The 16,823-nt window shown below is 53.7% G+C and overlaps 2 protein-coding genes across 3 annotated transcripts in view; both read right to left on the reverse strand.

The window, feature by feature from the left end:
- STK32B (serine/threonine kinase 32B) overlaps positions 1–16,823 on the reverse strand; it is a 616,411-nt gene that overhangs the window by 362,566 nt on the left and 237,022 nt on the right. The window lies entirely within an intron of this gene.
- EVC (EvC ciliary complex subunit 1) overlaps positions 1–16,823 on the reverse strand; it is a gene marked incomplete at its 5' end in the record, with an annotated part of 39,804 nt that overhangs the window by 13,124 nt on the left and 9,857 nt on the right. For both annotated transcript variants that reach the window (XM_081155367.1, XM_081155368.1), the window contains 8 exons: positions 2,192–2,404; positions 6,892–6,990; positions 7,580–7,725; positions 8,173–8,389; positions 12,339–12,497; positions 14,647–14,784; positions 15,559–15,657; positions 15,997–16,081. In XM_081155367.1, the coding sequence (XP_081011493.1) occupies positions 2,192–2,404; positions 6,892–6,990; positions 7,580–7,725; positions 8,173–8,389; positions 12,339–12,497; positions 14,647–14,784; positions 15,559–15,657; positions 15,997–16,081 (1,156 nt within the window). The remainder of the gene's footprint in view (positions 1–2,191; positions 2,405–6,891; positions 6,991–7,579; positions 7,726–8,172; positions 8,390–12,338; positions 12,498–14,646; positions 14,785–15,558; positions 15,658–15,996; positions 16,082–16,823) is intronic.

The raw sequence follows: 16,823 nt of genomic DNA on the forward strand, positions 1-16,823 counted from the left end.
AGGGGACCCAGCTTAGCCGGGTGCTGTGTGAGTGCGGCGAGGGTGGGCCTGAGAGCTCGGCACAGGCGGGAGCAGGTTTGGGGGTCAGGTGGTGGAAACCTGCCTGGAGTGGGGTTCGCGGGGGGGAGTGAGAGGTGGAGCCAGGATGGAAACCGGGCAGACTGACTGCAGCCCTGGTGTCTTCACCATTAGGCTAGAGGGCCACCTGCCACGCTCCCTGTTAAAGATGCAGGCGCTTGTGGACGGGAGTATCAGCTTCCAAGGGCTGCTGTAACAAATGACCACAAACTTGGTAGCTTAAAACAACACACTTACTATCTTACAGTTCTTGGGATCGGAAGTCTGGAATGGGGGCTCCAGGGGATAAAATCCAAGGGGCCCGCAGGCCCGCATTCCTTCCGGAAGCTCTATAGGGAAAGTCCTTTCCTCGCCTTGTCCTGCTTCCCGAGGCGCCTGCCTTCCTCGGCTGGTGGCCCCTCTTCCACCTTCAAGTCCAGCACTGGGGGGCTGAGTGTCCCCCACATTGCATCCCTCTGACTCTCCTGACTCCCACTTTCATTTACAAGGACCCTCATGATTACACTGGGCCCACCTGGACAACCCAGGGTCCTCTCCCACCTCAAGATCCTTAGCACATCGGCAAAGTCCCTATTGCCAGGTTAGGTTTCACGCTCACAGCTTCTGGGCATGAGGATGGGGACAGCTTCCCTGAGAGCAGGACACGGATTACCAAGGCCTTTTGGGTAGGAAATGTGGCGAATGCATTTGATCGTCTGGGTGTGGGTTTACTTTTCCATGAATAGTCCTGCTGGGGTTTTTCTTCTCACGACTAAATTTTCAGATGAACAGAAAGTTCATCTCTCATTTTCACTGTCAACCAGGACATATGGAAAGTGGGAGAACACGGACCTCTAAATATCCTGTGGTAAGTTAAGGCAATTAACTAGTCAATCAGTAAATTAAATATGACAGCAATCTGTGGCCGTATTTATTTAATCAGTTGATGAGGCCATGAACTATTCTGCTTGCTTCTTGCATGTAAAATCCCCTCAAAATGCTTCTGCACAAGCCACGGAAAATTGACAAGCATGCGTATACTCACAAGCAAATAAATAAAAGTAAAAACCAGAAGCTACGCATAGTCTGCTACTTGCCTAAAATAACTGGAGACTCATAACCAGAGCATTTTAGATGAATCATAGGTGTTTGTCTGACAATTTATCAGAAATGAAATCCTGCTTTTTTGATGTCACCTCATCAGGTGACCAAGCACTGTGCAAAAGGCCTTAATGTGCCTGACCTCGCAGGAGCCCTGCTGGGCTTTTTGGTCCCTATTTCTTCACACAGAAGCTGTGGTTCTGAGACACTCAACAAGTCGTGCAAGGTCTGCTAACTGGCTAACGTCACCCAGTCCCCGAATGGCTTCGCTGCGGTTCAAACCCAGGCATTCAGCTTCCGAGGTTAGGGGCCTGTCTCTAAAAGGCCCCCACCCCCATCTGGAAACCTACCTGAGAGGGACATCAGACTGGCCTGGTGAGCGCTCCCAACCACCGAGGCCCAGGGTCCCTCTCCCTCCCCAGGCCCAGGATTGGGAAGAATCACAGGCATTCAGCTGCATCTGCATCCCCTGGAAGAGTACAGGCTCAAGGTGACCTCTGATCCTTCCCGAAGCTGCACCATTGTTACCATAAATGTAGCAAAGTTTCCCTTTGTAGGCATCTGCTACACCCCGGCCCTGGGCTTTGAATAGGGAAAGGAAACATGCAAAGCAGGGGCTCAGAGGCCAGTGCAGCAGGAAGACAAGTTACGGATGACGGGGCAACGTGATGAGCCGGCAGAGGACAGAAGTGAACTGGAAAGTCTAAGAAACCGACAGGCGCTGTGCCCACCACGGCTGCGAATGGCCACGTGTCTGCAAAGTGCTGCTTCTATTTACAGGAGACCCTTGAACAACACGGGTTTCAACTACACTTATACGTGGAATTTTTTTCAATAAATGCTCTAAATGTATTTTCTCTTCCCTTATACTTTTCTTAACATTTCTTTTCTCTAGCGTACTTTATTGTAAGAGAACAGTATATTATACATATAACGTATTAATTGACTGTTCGTGTTATCACTAAGGCTTCTGGTCAACAGTAGGCTGTCAGTAGTTTTACAAAATAGACCCAGTTTTACAAAATGCCCGCACCTGCTTCTCTTGCTCCAGGAGCTCTTGGAATAGTTTCCACTGCTGCTTGCGGAAGCGATCCGACTTCCCCAGCTGCAGGGCGGCGTTCTCCTGGGCCTCCTGCCTCAGGTACTCACACTCTGCCCGCGAGAGGCCGGTCACACCCGGGAGCGTCTGCAGGAACAGGATGTCCACAAACGTCTGGAACGTTTCCACAGTGCTTCGGTACAGCTCCTGAAACCGAGAGAGCCACGTGACGGAGTTCCACGTCAAACCAAGGAGTGTGATTACAAGACATGGACTTTAAAGTATCAGTGCTTTCTATGCTCATGAAGGCCGGAGCCACTCTTAAACCTTGCAGCAAAGAGCTGGAAATTATAAAAAGTAACACTGCTTAGTTTAAAAAGAACCAATGGGAATTTTTAGAGTTGAGGAATATGAACCCAATGTACAGGTTTAATGGCAGCTAGATGCAGCTGAAGAGAGAATTAATGTGCTGGAAGATAGATCAGGAGGAAATCCACAGCAAAATAAGGAGAGACTAAGGATGGAAAACATGGAGAAGATAAAGGCAGAAAAGATACAATGAGAAAATCTAACATTTTTAATTGGAGTCTCCAAAGGAGAGAAGGGAGAGCCCAGGTAGAAGCAATATCTGAAGTGATACTAGCTTAGAAATTTCCCAAAATTGATGAAAAAAATTTACAGGTGAGGAAACTGAGGCTTCATCTGTACAGTAAAAGAGAGGCTAAAAACCATACAAGTTTAAGTATGATGCCCTGGCACTTGGTCTCCAGCACCTATCACCTTAGAAAATTTTTTTGAAAATGAAATGAATGAATGAGTGTATAGCCAGAACCTAGTAAACGTAGGGTAACTTTTTGCTACATTAATGGTAGATAAAACAGTCTTTAAGGGAAAAAAGTGTGACTAGAAATAAAGGGGTTTACTTCTAGTAATGCTAAAAGGTTTAACTCAGCAGAAAGATGTAAAAGTCTAAATTTGTATGCACTTAATGGCATTACCCAAACCAACGCAATTTGCCCCATTAACAGAGCAGAAAAATGTGATGATTCAGTGACTAGATGGGGAATAAACATTTTATAAAATTTAATTTCCATGCATAAGAAACAGTTTTAGCAAGATAATCTGAAAAAAAAAAAAAGAAAACTGTAGCAAACATAATACCTGAGGGCGGAAACTATAAAACAATATTAAGAAAAATTAAATAAGACAAATAAATGTAAGGATATACCACATTTCTGGTTTGGAAGATTGATACTGTAAAGATGTTAATTCTAACCAAAATATTTATAAATTACCAATGCTAATCAGACTGGTGGCTGGATCAATAACTATGGAGAAAATGGACTGAACCTACATATATTCCTTTTTTTTGTTTGTTTTAAAATCCTCACCTGAGGACATATTTAGAGAGAGGGAGACAGAGGGGGAAAGAAAGAGAGAAACATCGATTGGTTGCCTCCCACTTGCACCCCAACTGAGGACTGAACCCACAACCTGGGTATGTGCCCTGACTGGGGCACATTTGGGGAACTGAGGAATGTCTGAGGTTGGCTGAAAGGAAGCAAGCGAGGGATATTACTCCAGATAGGTGGTGGGTGGGCCAGGTCATGGGTGCCTTGTGGGCCACATCAGGAGGGCTTATGGGCCGGGCTGGGTGGGCCTCATGGGTCAGACGGGGTGGGTCTTTTGGGCCAAGTCAGATGGGTCTCGTGGGTCAGGTCATGTGGGAGAGTCACAGCCCAGGCTGGGTGGTCATCACAGGCTAGGTTAAGGGTGTTAAGACTTCATCCTAAGGGCTACGGGTAGCAATTCTGGGTGTCAAAATTCAAAGAGGGGTTTTTTTGATATGATCAACCGACAAGGAACGCAGCTAGGAATTCCTGGATCAGAGAGGTTAGGTGATAAGACACAGGGCCACACAGCGGGTACACAGCCAGAAAGGGCCCACTCCCGGTCTGTCTGCTCCCCAGCAACTCTTCTCTCCTTTGCACCTTTGCGCCTCTTTGCAAGGTGAGCTGGTTGGGAAAATTACTAAAAGGAAGGAGGGGGTGTAATCGGTTGGCAGATAGTACCATGAAGGCACTGGCGAGTTTTACTTCCTCAAATATAGAAAACAATTTAGCTGCTCCAGTAACTACATGAAGTTAAAACAAAGAGCCGGGCTGCCTTGGCCTGCTGCCAGAGCAGCGCACGGGATGGCCAGTCGGTTTTCCTCGGCCTCAGCATCCTTCGCGACGACTCGCCGCCCTTCAACCTTGACAAAGGACCGAGCAAACTGACTGGCCCTCACCCATACCACGGAAACCCTCTTTTCAGGGCCACGGGCCACCTGGTGCCCACGGTTCTATCATTTCCTCCTCAAGACCTACCTCCAATAGATTCCTGCCCAGAAAACCGTTGTTTTGGTATTTCTCCAAAACCTAATTTTTTTTTTTACTCCTTGGAAACAGTTTCCAAACAAATGTACGCAAAATAATGGCTCCCCAAGGTGTCCATGTTCGAACCCCTGGGATATGCCACCCTGCGTGGTCAGAGATTGTGCAGGTGTGAGTTAAGGGCCCTGAGGCGGGCAAATGAGGCGGGTTACCCAGGTGAGTCCAATGGAAGCACAGGGTCCTTGTCAGTAAGAGAGGGAGGCAGGAGGTCAGAGTGAGAGGAGGTGGGATGGTGGGACCAGAGGCAGGAGCACAAAATCTCTGGCTCTAAGGCAGGAGGGGCCACGAGCCAAGGAATGTGGGCGCTCCCAGGAGTCGGAGGCGTCAAGGCAACGGATTCTCCCTCGGGGCCTCCGGAGGGAATGCAGCCCTGCTGGTACCTTCGGTTTAGCCCAGGGACACCCACTTTGGACTCTGCTCTCCAGAACTAGAAGGTAATAACTTTGTGTTGTTTTTAGCCAGGGAGTCTGTGTTCATTCGTTGCAGCAGCCATAGCAAACTAACACCCTGTCTTCAGAATCGATTCCCTCGTTCACTCATCAGTTGTGGCCGATTCCCTCTCCCTTCTCTTGTTCACTGAATCTCTTCTCCCTCCTTGAATGTTATGGGCCCCAGGCCCAAATCCCAGGCTCCCCAGCTGAGTTTCCTTGAGCAAAATACCTTAACCTTTCACTGCTGGGCAGCAAAGGACTGACCTTGTTGAAAGAGAGGCCTGGCCTTTGCCCTGGCTCCCGGGAGGTGACCTCTACGCTCTTGGAGTGTCCTCCCTTTGATTACTGGGGATCCTGGGCCACCTCAGGTAGTCTGGGATAATGGTGTGATTTAGGGTGGGGGCCATGGGCCAGGTGGTATCAGCTCCACCTGCAAGGGACTGGGGGTTAAGGCCGGCCACACGGGTGGTCGACGGTGTCTATGTGACTGCGTCCCGATAAAAACCGTGGACGCCGGGGCTCGAGGGAGCTTCCGTGGTTGGCGATACGCAGTGTATAATGTCACACATCGCTGTCAGGAGGCTACTGCTGCCCAAGCTCCCACGGGAGAGGACACCGGAAGCTTCACGTTGGGGACTCTGGCTCTGACCCATGGGCCCCGTCTCTGGCTGACTTTAGCCTGTACCTCCTGCCGTAATAACCCGTAACCGTGAGAACAGCTTGCAGAGCTAGTCCTTTAGAGAGTCAAAGAGCTGGAGGGTGGCCTTGGGGACACTTGAGTTTGCATTTGGTACCAGAAGTGAGGGATGTCGTGGAGACTACTCCTGAACACTTCATAAGTGCCCAATATCGCTGCCTTCTTTGAGGACAGAGTTTCATGTTCTCTTATTTTCCGCACCCTGACTCTGTGAGAACCTGCGGCTGAGAAGCCTGAAGCCTGGCAGGTCTGTTCCTCACCCCGCTCTCCCGGGAGCCAGGCAGGGAAACAGCGTGGGCAGGACGGTGGGAAGTGAAATTCCAGGAAGCAAGCGGCGCCGGCTCGGCACCTGTCCTCACGGGCGGCTCTGGGCTGGTTCTGAAGCCTCTTCCTGAGCCGCCGAGACGTGCAATTTAGCAGCATCCGACTCAGCCAAGCTGAGACTCTATTGTTTGTTGAAAGGTCAGGAGACAGTGGGAATTTAGAAAAATGCACTTTTCTCTGCAGCCTGAGAACTGTGAGGTGAGCAACAAATTTATCTCACAGCCACAGTGCCCACAATATCACGATGGGTGTCTCGCCCAAAGAAAGGGAAGGATTATGCCTCTGTGGGGCTGGGGCTGGGGCTGGGGCTGGGGGAGAGCCAGCCACGCTGCAAGGCCAGCTACTTTGTGAGCGTATCCTGTGCAAACGCACCCTCCGGTGCATGCGTGCCCTCCTAGACAGCGACAACAGTGACGGTCGTAACTCGTTTTGAACGTTCATGCTGGGCCTCATGCATTTCCATGCTCTGCACATGCAGGCTCGTTTAACCCTCTGGATAATCCTATGAAGAAAGCCTCCTGTCCCCATTTTAACAGAGGAGACTGAGATACTGACCATCAAAACAGACCCTGGTCCCAGGCGTCCTCACTGCCACCAGGCCCCAGTGGCTCTCGCCTGAACCACCTCGATGCCTCCCCAGTCTCCCTGCTCCCAGCTCTGCCCCCTACAGGCCACCGTCCGCACAGTCCTTGGAAAACATAAGGCAGGTCCCTTTGGGCCTTCGGGGTCCCGGGCCCAGGAGGGCGTGAAGTTCTCACGCACACTCAGATCCTGAGGCTCAGCCGGGCTCGCCGGGAGGCCACATACCTGGCAGAGCGCAGCCGCGGCCTCGGTGGTCCTAAAGGTCTCCTCGTCCTCCAGGTCACTGCGTCTCGCCCTCTGCCTCTCCAGGACCCCGTGAAAAGCCTGTGAGTAAAAACAGGTTGAATGTGACAGAAAAATGCAGTTTTGCGCCCAGAAAAATCTCACCACCTGACCCCTGCCTCTCAGATCAAAAGGATGTTCACCCTTGATTTATACACGAGAAAAGTGAGGCGCGGGGTCACGTGGCTTCTGTGGCTTGCACGCTGAGGCCAAGGCGAGGACCAGGGAGCCGGGCCTCCAGGAAAACCTCAGGCTGTGATTTGTCCAGCCCCGGAGGAGAGGTGCTGCCAGGTTACCCATGGCTGCTCTCTCCCGGACACAAGCCACCCGACAGCATCCTCAGATTCAGCTACTGGAGACCACGGCCCAGGCCCTGGGAGACCCACCCAGTGAGCCCTTGCCACTGGCATGCAGACAAGCAAGCTAGGGACGCAGGGCTCAGAGGACTTGGCCAAGGCCACTGGGTGGACCCAGGGGAGGCCAAGAATCACCCTCCCATCTGCCGGATGACAAAGCCCCCAGCTCCCCATGCACGGTAGCCTGGACTGGGCCACACCATGGTCAGCCTGCATGGCTGCTCCCGGGATGAGCGTGCCCACTGACATGGCAGGTAAATCAGGAGCAGGGTCACCTGCAGGAGCTCCTCGGGGTCAGAGGTCAGCTGCGCCTCCAGGACGCTCCTCCGCTCTTCTTCCTGGGCCAGTGTGAGCTCCGCCGTCCCCTCCACCTGGCGAACCCGTGACACCTCGACCAGATCTTTGACTCGCTGGGCAAACTCTGAAATCGAAATAAGCCACAGGACGTCACAGGTGACTCTCCTGCCGGAGCTTTCACCGGCTTCTTCCGCCAGCACGAGGAGGGGGCGACACTGAGGGGCGAATTCCGTTTCACTCGTTTCATCATTCGGGCATCTGCTTCCAAAGGCCAGCCTTAGGAGCCTGGCCTCTCCGAGCCCGGGGCCCCGCATTGACGGGGGGACCCCCACCTCCCCTTGGGCCAAGGCTCGGGATGCCACAGAGCTTTTATTTAGCTGCTGTGCGGGGCGGCTGCAAACTGACCAGGAGATAAACGAGGGGCGGTTCCTGGGGAGTGTGGGGAGGTGTGGGTGGGTCAGGGGAGGCCGGGTGACACGACACAAACCTTCACCCTCCCAGGTCCCTAAGCCCCGCCCTGCCCACCATGGCCCACGGCCCGGGGGCCCGGGCCCTGCAGAAGCTCGCTCACCCCTCCCGAAGCGCTCGGCCTCCTCCCAGAAGGCCTTGTGCTGCTGGGTGAGCAGCTCCTCCTTCTGGCGCCCGGACAGCCGGCCTTGGACGGTCAGCAGGTCCAGGCTGCGGGAGAGGGCGGCCAGGCGGCACCTGGTCTCCTCCTGGATCTGCAGCTTCAGGAACTCGATCATCTTCGCCATGTGTGCCCGGCCCATTGTCCTGTCCAGGATGTCCTGAGGAGAACGACCCCGGACGTCAGGTTGGGACATCTTGGGTTGGCGCTCAGCCACAGGGTCTGTTAACAGCCCAACCTCCCTGCATGCTGAGCACAGACGAAGTGGCTCCCTTCTGAGCCTCCTGTGCCTGCTCCTCAGGGGAGACTCTGTTGTCCCTCACGGAGCCAGTGAGGTGGACACTGGTTAAGATATGCAGAGCGCTTGGTACATACTGAGTGCTCCCCAGAGCGGGCTCTTCAGGGAGGAATTCAATATACGTCTATGATCCGGGAGGAAAACCCACCTTTCTTACAGCCACTCCTTCCCCATCCAATGGCCTCTGGCCACCAACAGCCCCAAGAAGTACACGGAGAGACAAAGGTCACAGGAGTCCTGGGCCTTTGTGCCCCAGAGCCTGAGTTCCGGGGATTGAAGAGACTTCAGGAGCGATGACCAACCGCAGGCCTTAGAACCAGCTCCACCCTGTTCTATCGCATTATTATTACTACGCAGGACAGGCCTCCACCCCACGCAGAACATGCTGACCGAGGCAGAGGGGCCCTGCAGGTCTGCACGGATGGTCCTTCCATCTCAGAGAGAAGATGCCCAATGAATGGGTGCTGTCGAATGAGAGCAAGGACCACGGAAGGAGCAGGGACACTGCAGTGGCCATGGGGACCACATTAGAGCTGCAGGCCTGTGTCCTTGCCCATCTCGCCACTGCCCCACCTGCACCATGGAGGCCTGAGTTAGCCCAGCCCCTTCCCCACCAGGCCTGCCGTCCTGCCTCGTTCGGAGCCTCCTCCCCATGCCCTTCCTGCGGACCAGTCACGTCTGCGCTGGGCTACTGCCTGGGACCTGTTCCCGGTCTCCCAGCCTCCCACCTGTCCCCTTAAGCTCTGTCTCCACGCGGCAGATGGGCCTTTCTCAGATGAAGACACGGCTCTGTCATCCCCTGGCCCAAACCCTCTAGTCACTGCCCTCAGACCCAGTCCAAACTCCCGGGCACGGAGCACGAGGCCCTTCAGGACCAGGCCTGGCTCAGTCCCCAGCCTTGTCCCACACACCTGCCTATTCTGGCTGCCCGGCTCGCGGCTCCGCCAGGCCTTTGCACACTCGGAGCCTTCCTCCTGGGCCACCCTCCCTGCCTCCTGGTATTCACTCCACTGCCTGGCTGGGTCCTACTCATCCTGACAGGCTCTGATCTTCTGCACCCCACCGCACCCCTTCTCCATGCTCCACCACCCATGTGCTTCTGTCATTGAGGGACCTGAACCTGAGGACAGTCCTGGGCTGGGATGAAAGTCCTTGAAGAGAGGGGCTGATCTGAGCCACCGACTGCCCAGCCTGGGCCTCGCTGTGGCTGAGCTGCACTGGCCTGCGTTCTAACAGCGTGTGAACAGGGCAAGAAAAACGACCCCCCGATTACGGACAAGGACCCTGACGTTTATTCTGAGGGCCACATAACTAGCCCAAGGGACGGCCTTGAACTTCCTCTCCTCCAATGAAACAAACCTGCCAGCAGCCAGCGGGCCCAGGCCCACTAGAGGGCCCGGAAGGCCAAGCCCCCAGCGCTGTGGCCGCGGGGGAGGCTCTGCCAGGGCCCAGGCAGGGTGGGCAGGGGGGACAGCCACCTCAGATGCAGCAAGGCGAGGCCCTCCCGGCTCCTAGTGACAGTGCCGCTTCTGGGTTTGTATTCAAGGGAAGATGGGAGTGGGGAGAGGTGAGCCTGAGCGGAGGGGCGCCCGATGGAGGGCGGGAGGAGCAGAGGGACATGAGGTGGGGCCACTGCCAGCTCCGAGAGCGAGTGCAGTGGACTCGAGTGCCTGGGCTCCGGCCTGGCTCCACCCCTCAGAGCCGCAGGACTTAGGGCACCGTGTCCTCACGTGACACCTGATTTACAGAGCTGCTTTGAGGGTTAAGTAAGTTATAATACGCAAAGCATTTTAAACAGTAGCGAGAACACAGTAAGTGCTCGGAATGCAGCTGTTCTCATCACTGTCTACAGCGAGTCCCCACATCGCTCCTGGCATCCGGTGTTTCTCGAACATCCCAAGAGACTGACTCTGATGACCTTTAGGGCCCTTCCAGGGCTCCGATCTGAGAGTCACACGTTCCTGGTCCACCTGCCCAGGCCAAAGTGCTCAGATGCTTCCCATGTGAGCTTCTGTTCAAAAGGCCTGACCTACTGTCCGATCTCTAACACTCTCAGGGCAGGTGCTGCTCTGATCCCATTTTATAGATGACGAAACTGAGTCACAGAGAGGCTAAGTGCCCGAGGTAACACAGCTAATAAGTGGCAGGACTGTGGGACGTGCCCAGGGTTCTGGCTCGAGTCTGCGGCGCCGTTTCTATAACAGAACGTGGCACAGAGTAGGTGCTCATTAAATGTTGGCTGAAGGGAGAGCATCTGAGAACCTGGATAATTCATTTCCTTCATCTTACTTGCAAGTTTCTAGCTAATACTTGGGCCGGTGTCAGCTAAGGATACTTTTTTTTCCTTCCCTGCATCAATATCCTGCTGACAGGATAATAATTAGGTAAAAAGGGAAAGTCTTGCTCTTTTGATGAGAAATCAGCAGCCTGACCAAATTAAAACCCAGTCCAAAGGGGCTTGGAGGTGAACCAGGAGGCAGGGAGTGCAGGGTAGGGGCATCAGCAGACTCCCTTTCTGTCCACTGTGAGCATATCTGCCCATCTTTTAACAGCGCTGGGCAGAGAAGGGACTGTGTGTACAGAATGGGGAAGCAAAGATAAAGCTCTCCAAGGGCTGGGTGCACCGGGGCACGTTCACATGCACAACTAACTGCTCTGGGTGTGGGGGAGGCCCTGCATTTCTAACCGGCTCTCAGGCACTGCCACCGCCGGTCTGCAAACCACGCCCTGGAGCAGGTGGTTTGTGGAGAAGCAGCAGGAATCCACTCTGGCTCCACAGGGCCTGGGGAGCCGGGTCTCTGAGCTGCGGGCAGGGCGGCCGCTGAAGGTTTCCGAGCCGGGTGTAACCTGGGCAGGTGCGCAGGTCCGAGATGGAAGGCATGGGCTCCCAAGGTCAGAGGAAGGGGAGATGGGTGCACAGTGCCCTGGGCCTCGCACACAGCAGGGTGAGCCCCAAACCTCCAGAGAAACCTGCTGGTGATGAGGGTGTTACAGAGCACCGAGCACTTCCCTGGGCCTGTCTGTGAGAACTCCTAGGACCGCTCTTTATAAATAGAGTATTTGGAACTCAGAGGGGTTAAGTAACCAGTTTAAGATAACACGGCTTCAAGTGGCTGGGCCTTGATTCGAAGTAGGATTTGCAGATTCCTCTACCCCAGTGGTTTGCATCCCCAGCTACACACCACAATTGTTTGGGGAGTTTTAAAAGCAGCAAAACCAGGGCTTCTACTTCAAACTGATCAGGCTGGATCCCTGGGCGGGAGGCATGGATGTTTTTGAAAGCTCCCTCAGTGATTCACGAGGCAGTCGGGAGAGCAAACCAAAGCTCCATCCATACCAGCGGGCATCAACTCTGACTGCTCACCACGGTCACCGGGAGCTCTGGAAACCCTGGACTCATTAAATCAGGATCTCTGGGGTGGGGACTCACCTGGGACCCACGCATCAGTACTTTCTAAAGGTCCCCAGATAATTTCAGTGCGCAGCCAGGGTAGAGAAACAGTGCTCTGTGCTGCAGGAATGTGGAACTGACTGGCATCTTCATGCCTGGGGCGGAGGGATGGAGGGACGGACGGATGGATGGATGGAGGGATGATGGATGGACGGATGATGGATGGAGGGATGGATGGATGGATGGATGGATGGATGGATGGAAGGAAAGATGGATTCATTGCTTTTCTCTGGGTTTCTCTCCCCATCTACAATATGAAGGTGTTTAACTCAAAGATCTCTACAGCACCTCACGCCTCCCGACTCCGCACCTCTAGCTTAAATCTCTCCATGTTCCCTCCCCAGTCCCCTCGAGCGTTACCAGAGCCTGCGAGTCCTGAGAGTCACGCAGCAGCCCTTCTGCTGCGATCATTCTTTCTGTCAGAGCCGCCCCGAGCTGTCGGGCCTTGGAGCTGGGACACTTAAACTGGTCCACGAGACAGTGCTGGATGCTTTCCACCTGTGTCCAGAAAGCGTCCATCTGTGAAATGAGAAAGAGAAGCCAGAGGTGGGGGAGCTAACTTAGCTAAGGAAGCGATAAAGCACCCTGGTTTGGCTCCGTCGTTAGAGCGTCGGCCTGCAGACTGAAGGGTCCTGGGTTCGATTCCAGCCAAGGGCACGTACCTGGGTTGCAGGCTTGATGCCTGGCTCAGGTCAGGGCATGTGCAGGAGGCAACCAGTCAATGTGTCTCTCTCACGTCGATGTTTCTCTCTCTCTCTCTCCCTCCCTCCCTCCCCCTTCCACTCTCTCTGAAGAAAAATGGAAAAAATATCCTCACGTGAGGATTAAAAAAATAAAATAAAAGCAATAAAGCTGTATGGCCCAGGCTCAGGAACTACAATTCCGTCCTTATAGCAAACTGAGACTCCAAACAATTCTGCACTTGGAGGGAGCCCGTCTGGGCAGTAATCGCATTCCCGAGAGGTCCCTCCCATTCCTCCGCAGGCGCCAGTCAGTTGCAAGGTGGCTTCTCACAACCAGCAAAGAGCCGCTGCTAAGGCGGGAGCCGCGAGAACCAGCGGAGACTCCAGCAGGCTGTGCGTCCTGCCAGGGGGCGCTGGGAAGCGTCCAGGTCTTCAGAAGGGATGGAACGTGCCCCTTTAAATATTAGCTATTGTCCCCAAAGTATAAGACAGAATCCGGCAGAGACGACGCTGACCATGAAAACATTCTGCTGGAAAATCTTTTCCTTCCCCACCTCATGGGAAGCAGAGCTAGGACCCCCTCGTGGCTGAGAGGGTCAGGCCTCACTGGCATCAGTGGGGCCCCACATCCGAGAACAATGACCCCGGGAGTCCTAACAATGTCTTTTGTTCATGGCGGGCAGGTTGTGTGCGTCCCACAGTTTACTTCTAGATAAAACGTAGATTGGGAGGAGGGGGCGGCTCGGACAGAGGGACCCCTCGTCCTGGGTCCCAGAGCTAAGGGGAGGCAGAGGCCGACGTGGCTCAGGCCCATTCAGCTCCCAGCTGTGAGCGTCTCCTTGGCTCCACCTCTCCGACGCTGAAGTGGACACTTCTGGGCATCTCCAAGTCCTCAGCCAGAACTCACTACCTCCCCTCCCAACCTGTCCTCAGTCTGGGGTCCTTATTTCCCTAGGACTGACCCTCCCTACCCTCGCCCCCCGTGATTATATTCCACCCTACTGGCTCCCGCTTTCTTACCTCTCCACCCACTCCAATGCCTTCAGGAAACTCCTGCTGCACCAGCCCAGCAGCTCTTACCTGACCCGCACACCGCAGCCTGCGTGGTCCTTCTAACCCAGAAACGGGCCACCCCACCCTCCGCTGCGAACCCGCCGCGATTCCCCCTCCTTGGCGTGAGGGCCCTGGGGCCTGTGTCTGCTTCCTCTCACTCTGCCTGCTCCTGGACCCCCCGGCTGCCTTCTCTGCCACCCACTGGCCAGCACCCACGTGTCTCCCAAACGGCCTCTCGATGGTCCTTTCTTCTACAAAGACTTTCCAGACCCTGGGGTAAGACGAATTCCTCTCTGCACTGTGCCCCAGCCTCCCCGAGTGTCCATCTGTCACACCTGTAACCCAGAAAGCCCTCATCTGCTCACCTGTCACTCCCCATCACCCCCGCCCCGCCCCGCCCCGCCCCAGGCCGGCCTGAGCGTCTCTCGGACAGAGCCAGGTCTAAGTTCATTTTGAGTCCCCAGGAGCCAGCACAGCACCTGCGTGCCAAGGAAACGTCTGTTTCATAATCATATATGAACACAGGACGTGGAGCCCAAAAGCAAAACAGGCATCTGAGGGGAGCCATCCTCTCTGGAATCTGAAACAGGCTTTTGTGAGTGAAGCCGAGTGTGAGAAGTTAGTAGCTGGCATCTGCTCCAGCCCCCCGGGGCTCATGACGCACAGGGTTACAGCAATCTTTGCTTTGAGGGATAAAAAGGTCAATCTAAAATTTAAACAAGGGGGATTGGTTACAAAAATAAAAAACCTCCCTCTATAAATCTTGGCCCTCGATTATACCTTCTCTATGGCTTAATTTGGAGGCTAGGGGCAGACAGGGCTGGGAATTCGGTATTAAACAGGGTTCTAGGTGCCATCCACATCTTTACTCTCACCAGCTAGACTGTCCCGAAAGCACAGCTTTTATGCCGAAAAGAAAACCCATCACCTACGTTACCCGTCAGCTGCTCGGAGTATTCTCGCTCCTTCCTTTCCACCTCCGCCAGGGCGATGTACTCGGAGTCCCCGGCGCCCAACGTGTCCGTGTGGGACAGCCTGACCTGCAGTCCCCTTTCCAGTTCCTCTAAATCCTGAAACAGGCAAGAGAAGGAAAACAAAGGGAAAAATCGAATCTTTCTTAAATTCTAGAAAAAGGCGGGCTTTTACCATGTAGTATTGCTTAACCATAATTAAGTGCTCTGGGTGCTATCTGATTTAAGGCTGGATGATAAAAACCTATTTTGCTCATTAAACATGGAGCCTCAAGAATAAGGAATTATTTTCTCCCATTTTCCTCCCCCCCACAAAATACAGATCAGACTTAGAAAACAATGAAGCAGTATCTTTCAGTCCTTCTAAGTCCTGGAAGATTATATATTTAAAAACACCCCAAACTTGTGCAGAAATTCACACCAGCGGTGATTCTCTCGGACAGTGACTGTGACCAACACCCTTCTAGTTTCTCTGCTTTCAATGTTTTTTCACATTTTAGTAGCACACACTGTTATTTTTATTTTTTTATTTAAATATATGTTTATTGATTTCAGAGAGAGGAAGGGAGAGGGAGAGAGAGAAACATCAATGATGAGAGAGTTATTGATCGGCTGCCTCCTGCAGGCCCCCTGACCGGGAATCGAACCCCGATCGCCTGGATCCTAGGCCTATGCTCAGGTGCTGAGCCCCGCTGGCCGGGCCACACTGTTATTTTTATATCTGTACACACACTTTCACATCTCTATATTATGTTAAAAAGTGTACATTGTACTAAACTATCTTTACACATGAAAGCAAACACACTTTCACAAGTTTTATATGTCATAATAAACTACTTTCCAGTTACCTTGAAATACAGGTAGAAGACTTACATTTTCTTGTTTCGAAAGAATCTTCTGGTAGAATTCGTCATCAGGCTTCTTTTTCGGAAAAAGGTCAAGGAGGCACATTTTAAAAATCAGGATGAACATCTATTGCCAACAAAGGAAACAACAAAGAGAAAGGTTTAAACAATGGTACCTCCCTCCCGCCTCCCCCCCTTCCCCTCCTCCTCCTGCTTCTGTCTCTCTGTCTCTGTCTCTGTCTGTCTGACTGTCTGTCTCTCTCTCTTTGGGTAAAGTGAAGCCGGTGCCCACCAGCAGGCAGGACCCGCTTTTCCACCGAGGGGTCTACGCCTAAGGTCGCTCTCCCTCCCCACCGTGCTCGCTCCACTGTCACCCACGCCCATCTCCCGAGGGTCTCAGTGCCCAGAGAGCCCGTGTCCCAGTTCCTGAGCCCCGACGAGGCGATGCGACCACCTCTCCACCTACCAAGTGCTTGTCCCGCCTCAGCGCCGCGTCCAGCTGCAGCAGATCCTTCAGGTGAAGGCTGTAGACACACAAGTCAAGGTCGGCGCTGCAAAGTCGAAAGAGAAACGAAGCAGACGGTTAGTGTTTGAGGCGGGAGAGAGGTTAGGGGATTAGCGCATCCGGGCTTCAGTGCAGGCCATGCGCATCCTGGCGCCAGAGTTTAAATTCTGCAGTGCGGGGAGGGTCCTAACAGCCACCCTCGGTTTACAAGGAGTCACAGAAGCTATCTGAAGGGGACTGTTGCCTGGACATCAAGGACAGAACAGGAAGAGAGGGCCGGTGGGAGAAACGAAACTGACCCTTCCTCCCGATCACTTGCGTGTCTGGTATCACGTGTCACCTTTCTGAGTGCTGTGATGTAGACATTCTTGTGCCCATTTTACAGACCAGGAAACTGACTCAGGAACTCGAGGGTCAGAGAAATCAAGTATTGGCCACATGGTCACAGGGGCAGGTAAGAGGCAGGGTGTAAAGAGAGGCCTGTGACCTTTTTTCTCACTAGGCAAATGTGCTTTAAATGGTTAGAAGTCCTCTAGGTCCAAATACCCAGAAACAGCCTTTTCCAGTGAGGCAGGCCAAGCCAACCAGGCTCCTGTCCAGTGAAGCTGCTCTTGCCCTGGGCCACCCTCGGGGTCCTCCCAAGCTCAGGGCCCTGAGCCCACTCTTTCCATAGCCCTGGACCGTGTCCAAGGCCCCTCGAACTCACCAAACGTCAGAGTGGACAGGCCTGAGGACCAACCCACAAACCTGCCAGACTGAGTTGCTTGGGCACCTCCCACGTGCTCAGC

The sequence above is a fragment of the Miniopterus schreibersii genome (genome assembly GCF_964146895.1).
Source record: "Miniopterus schreibersii genome assembly, chromosome: 1".
NCBI classification, from domain to species: domain Eukaryota; kingdom Metazoa; phylum Chordata; class Mammalia; order Chiroptera; family Miniopteridae; genus Miniopterus; species Miniopterus schreibersii.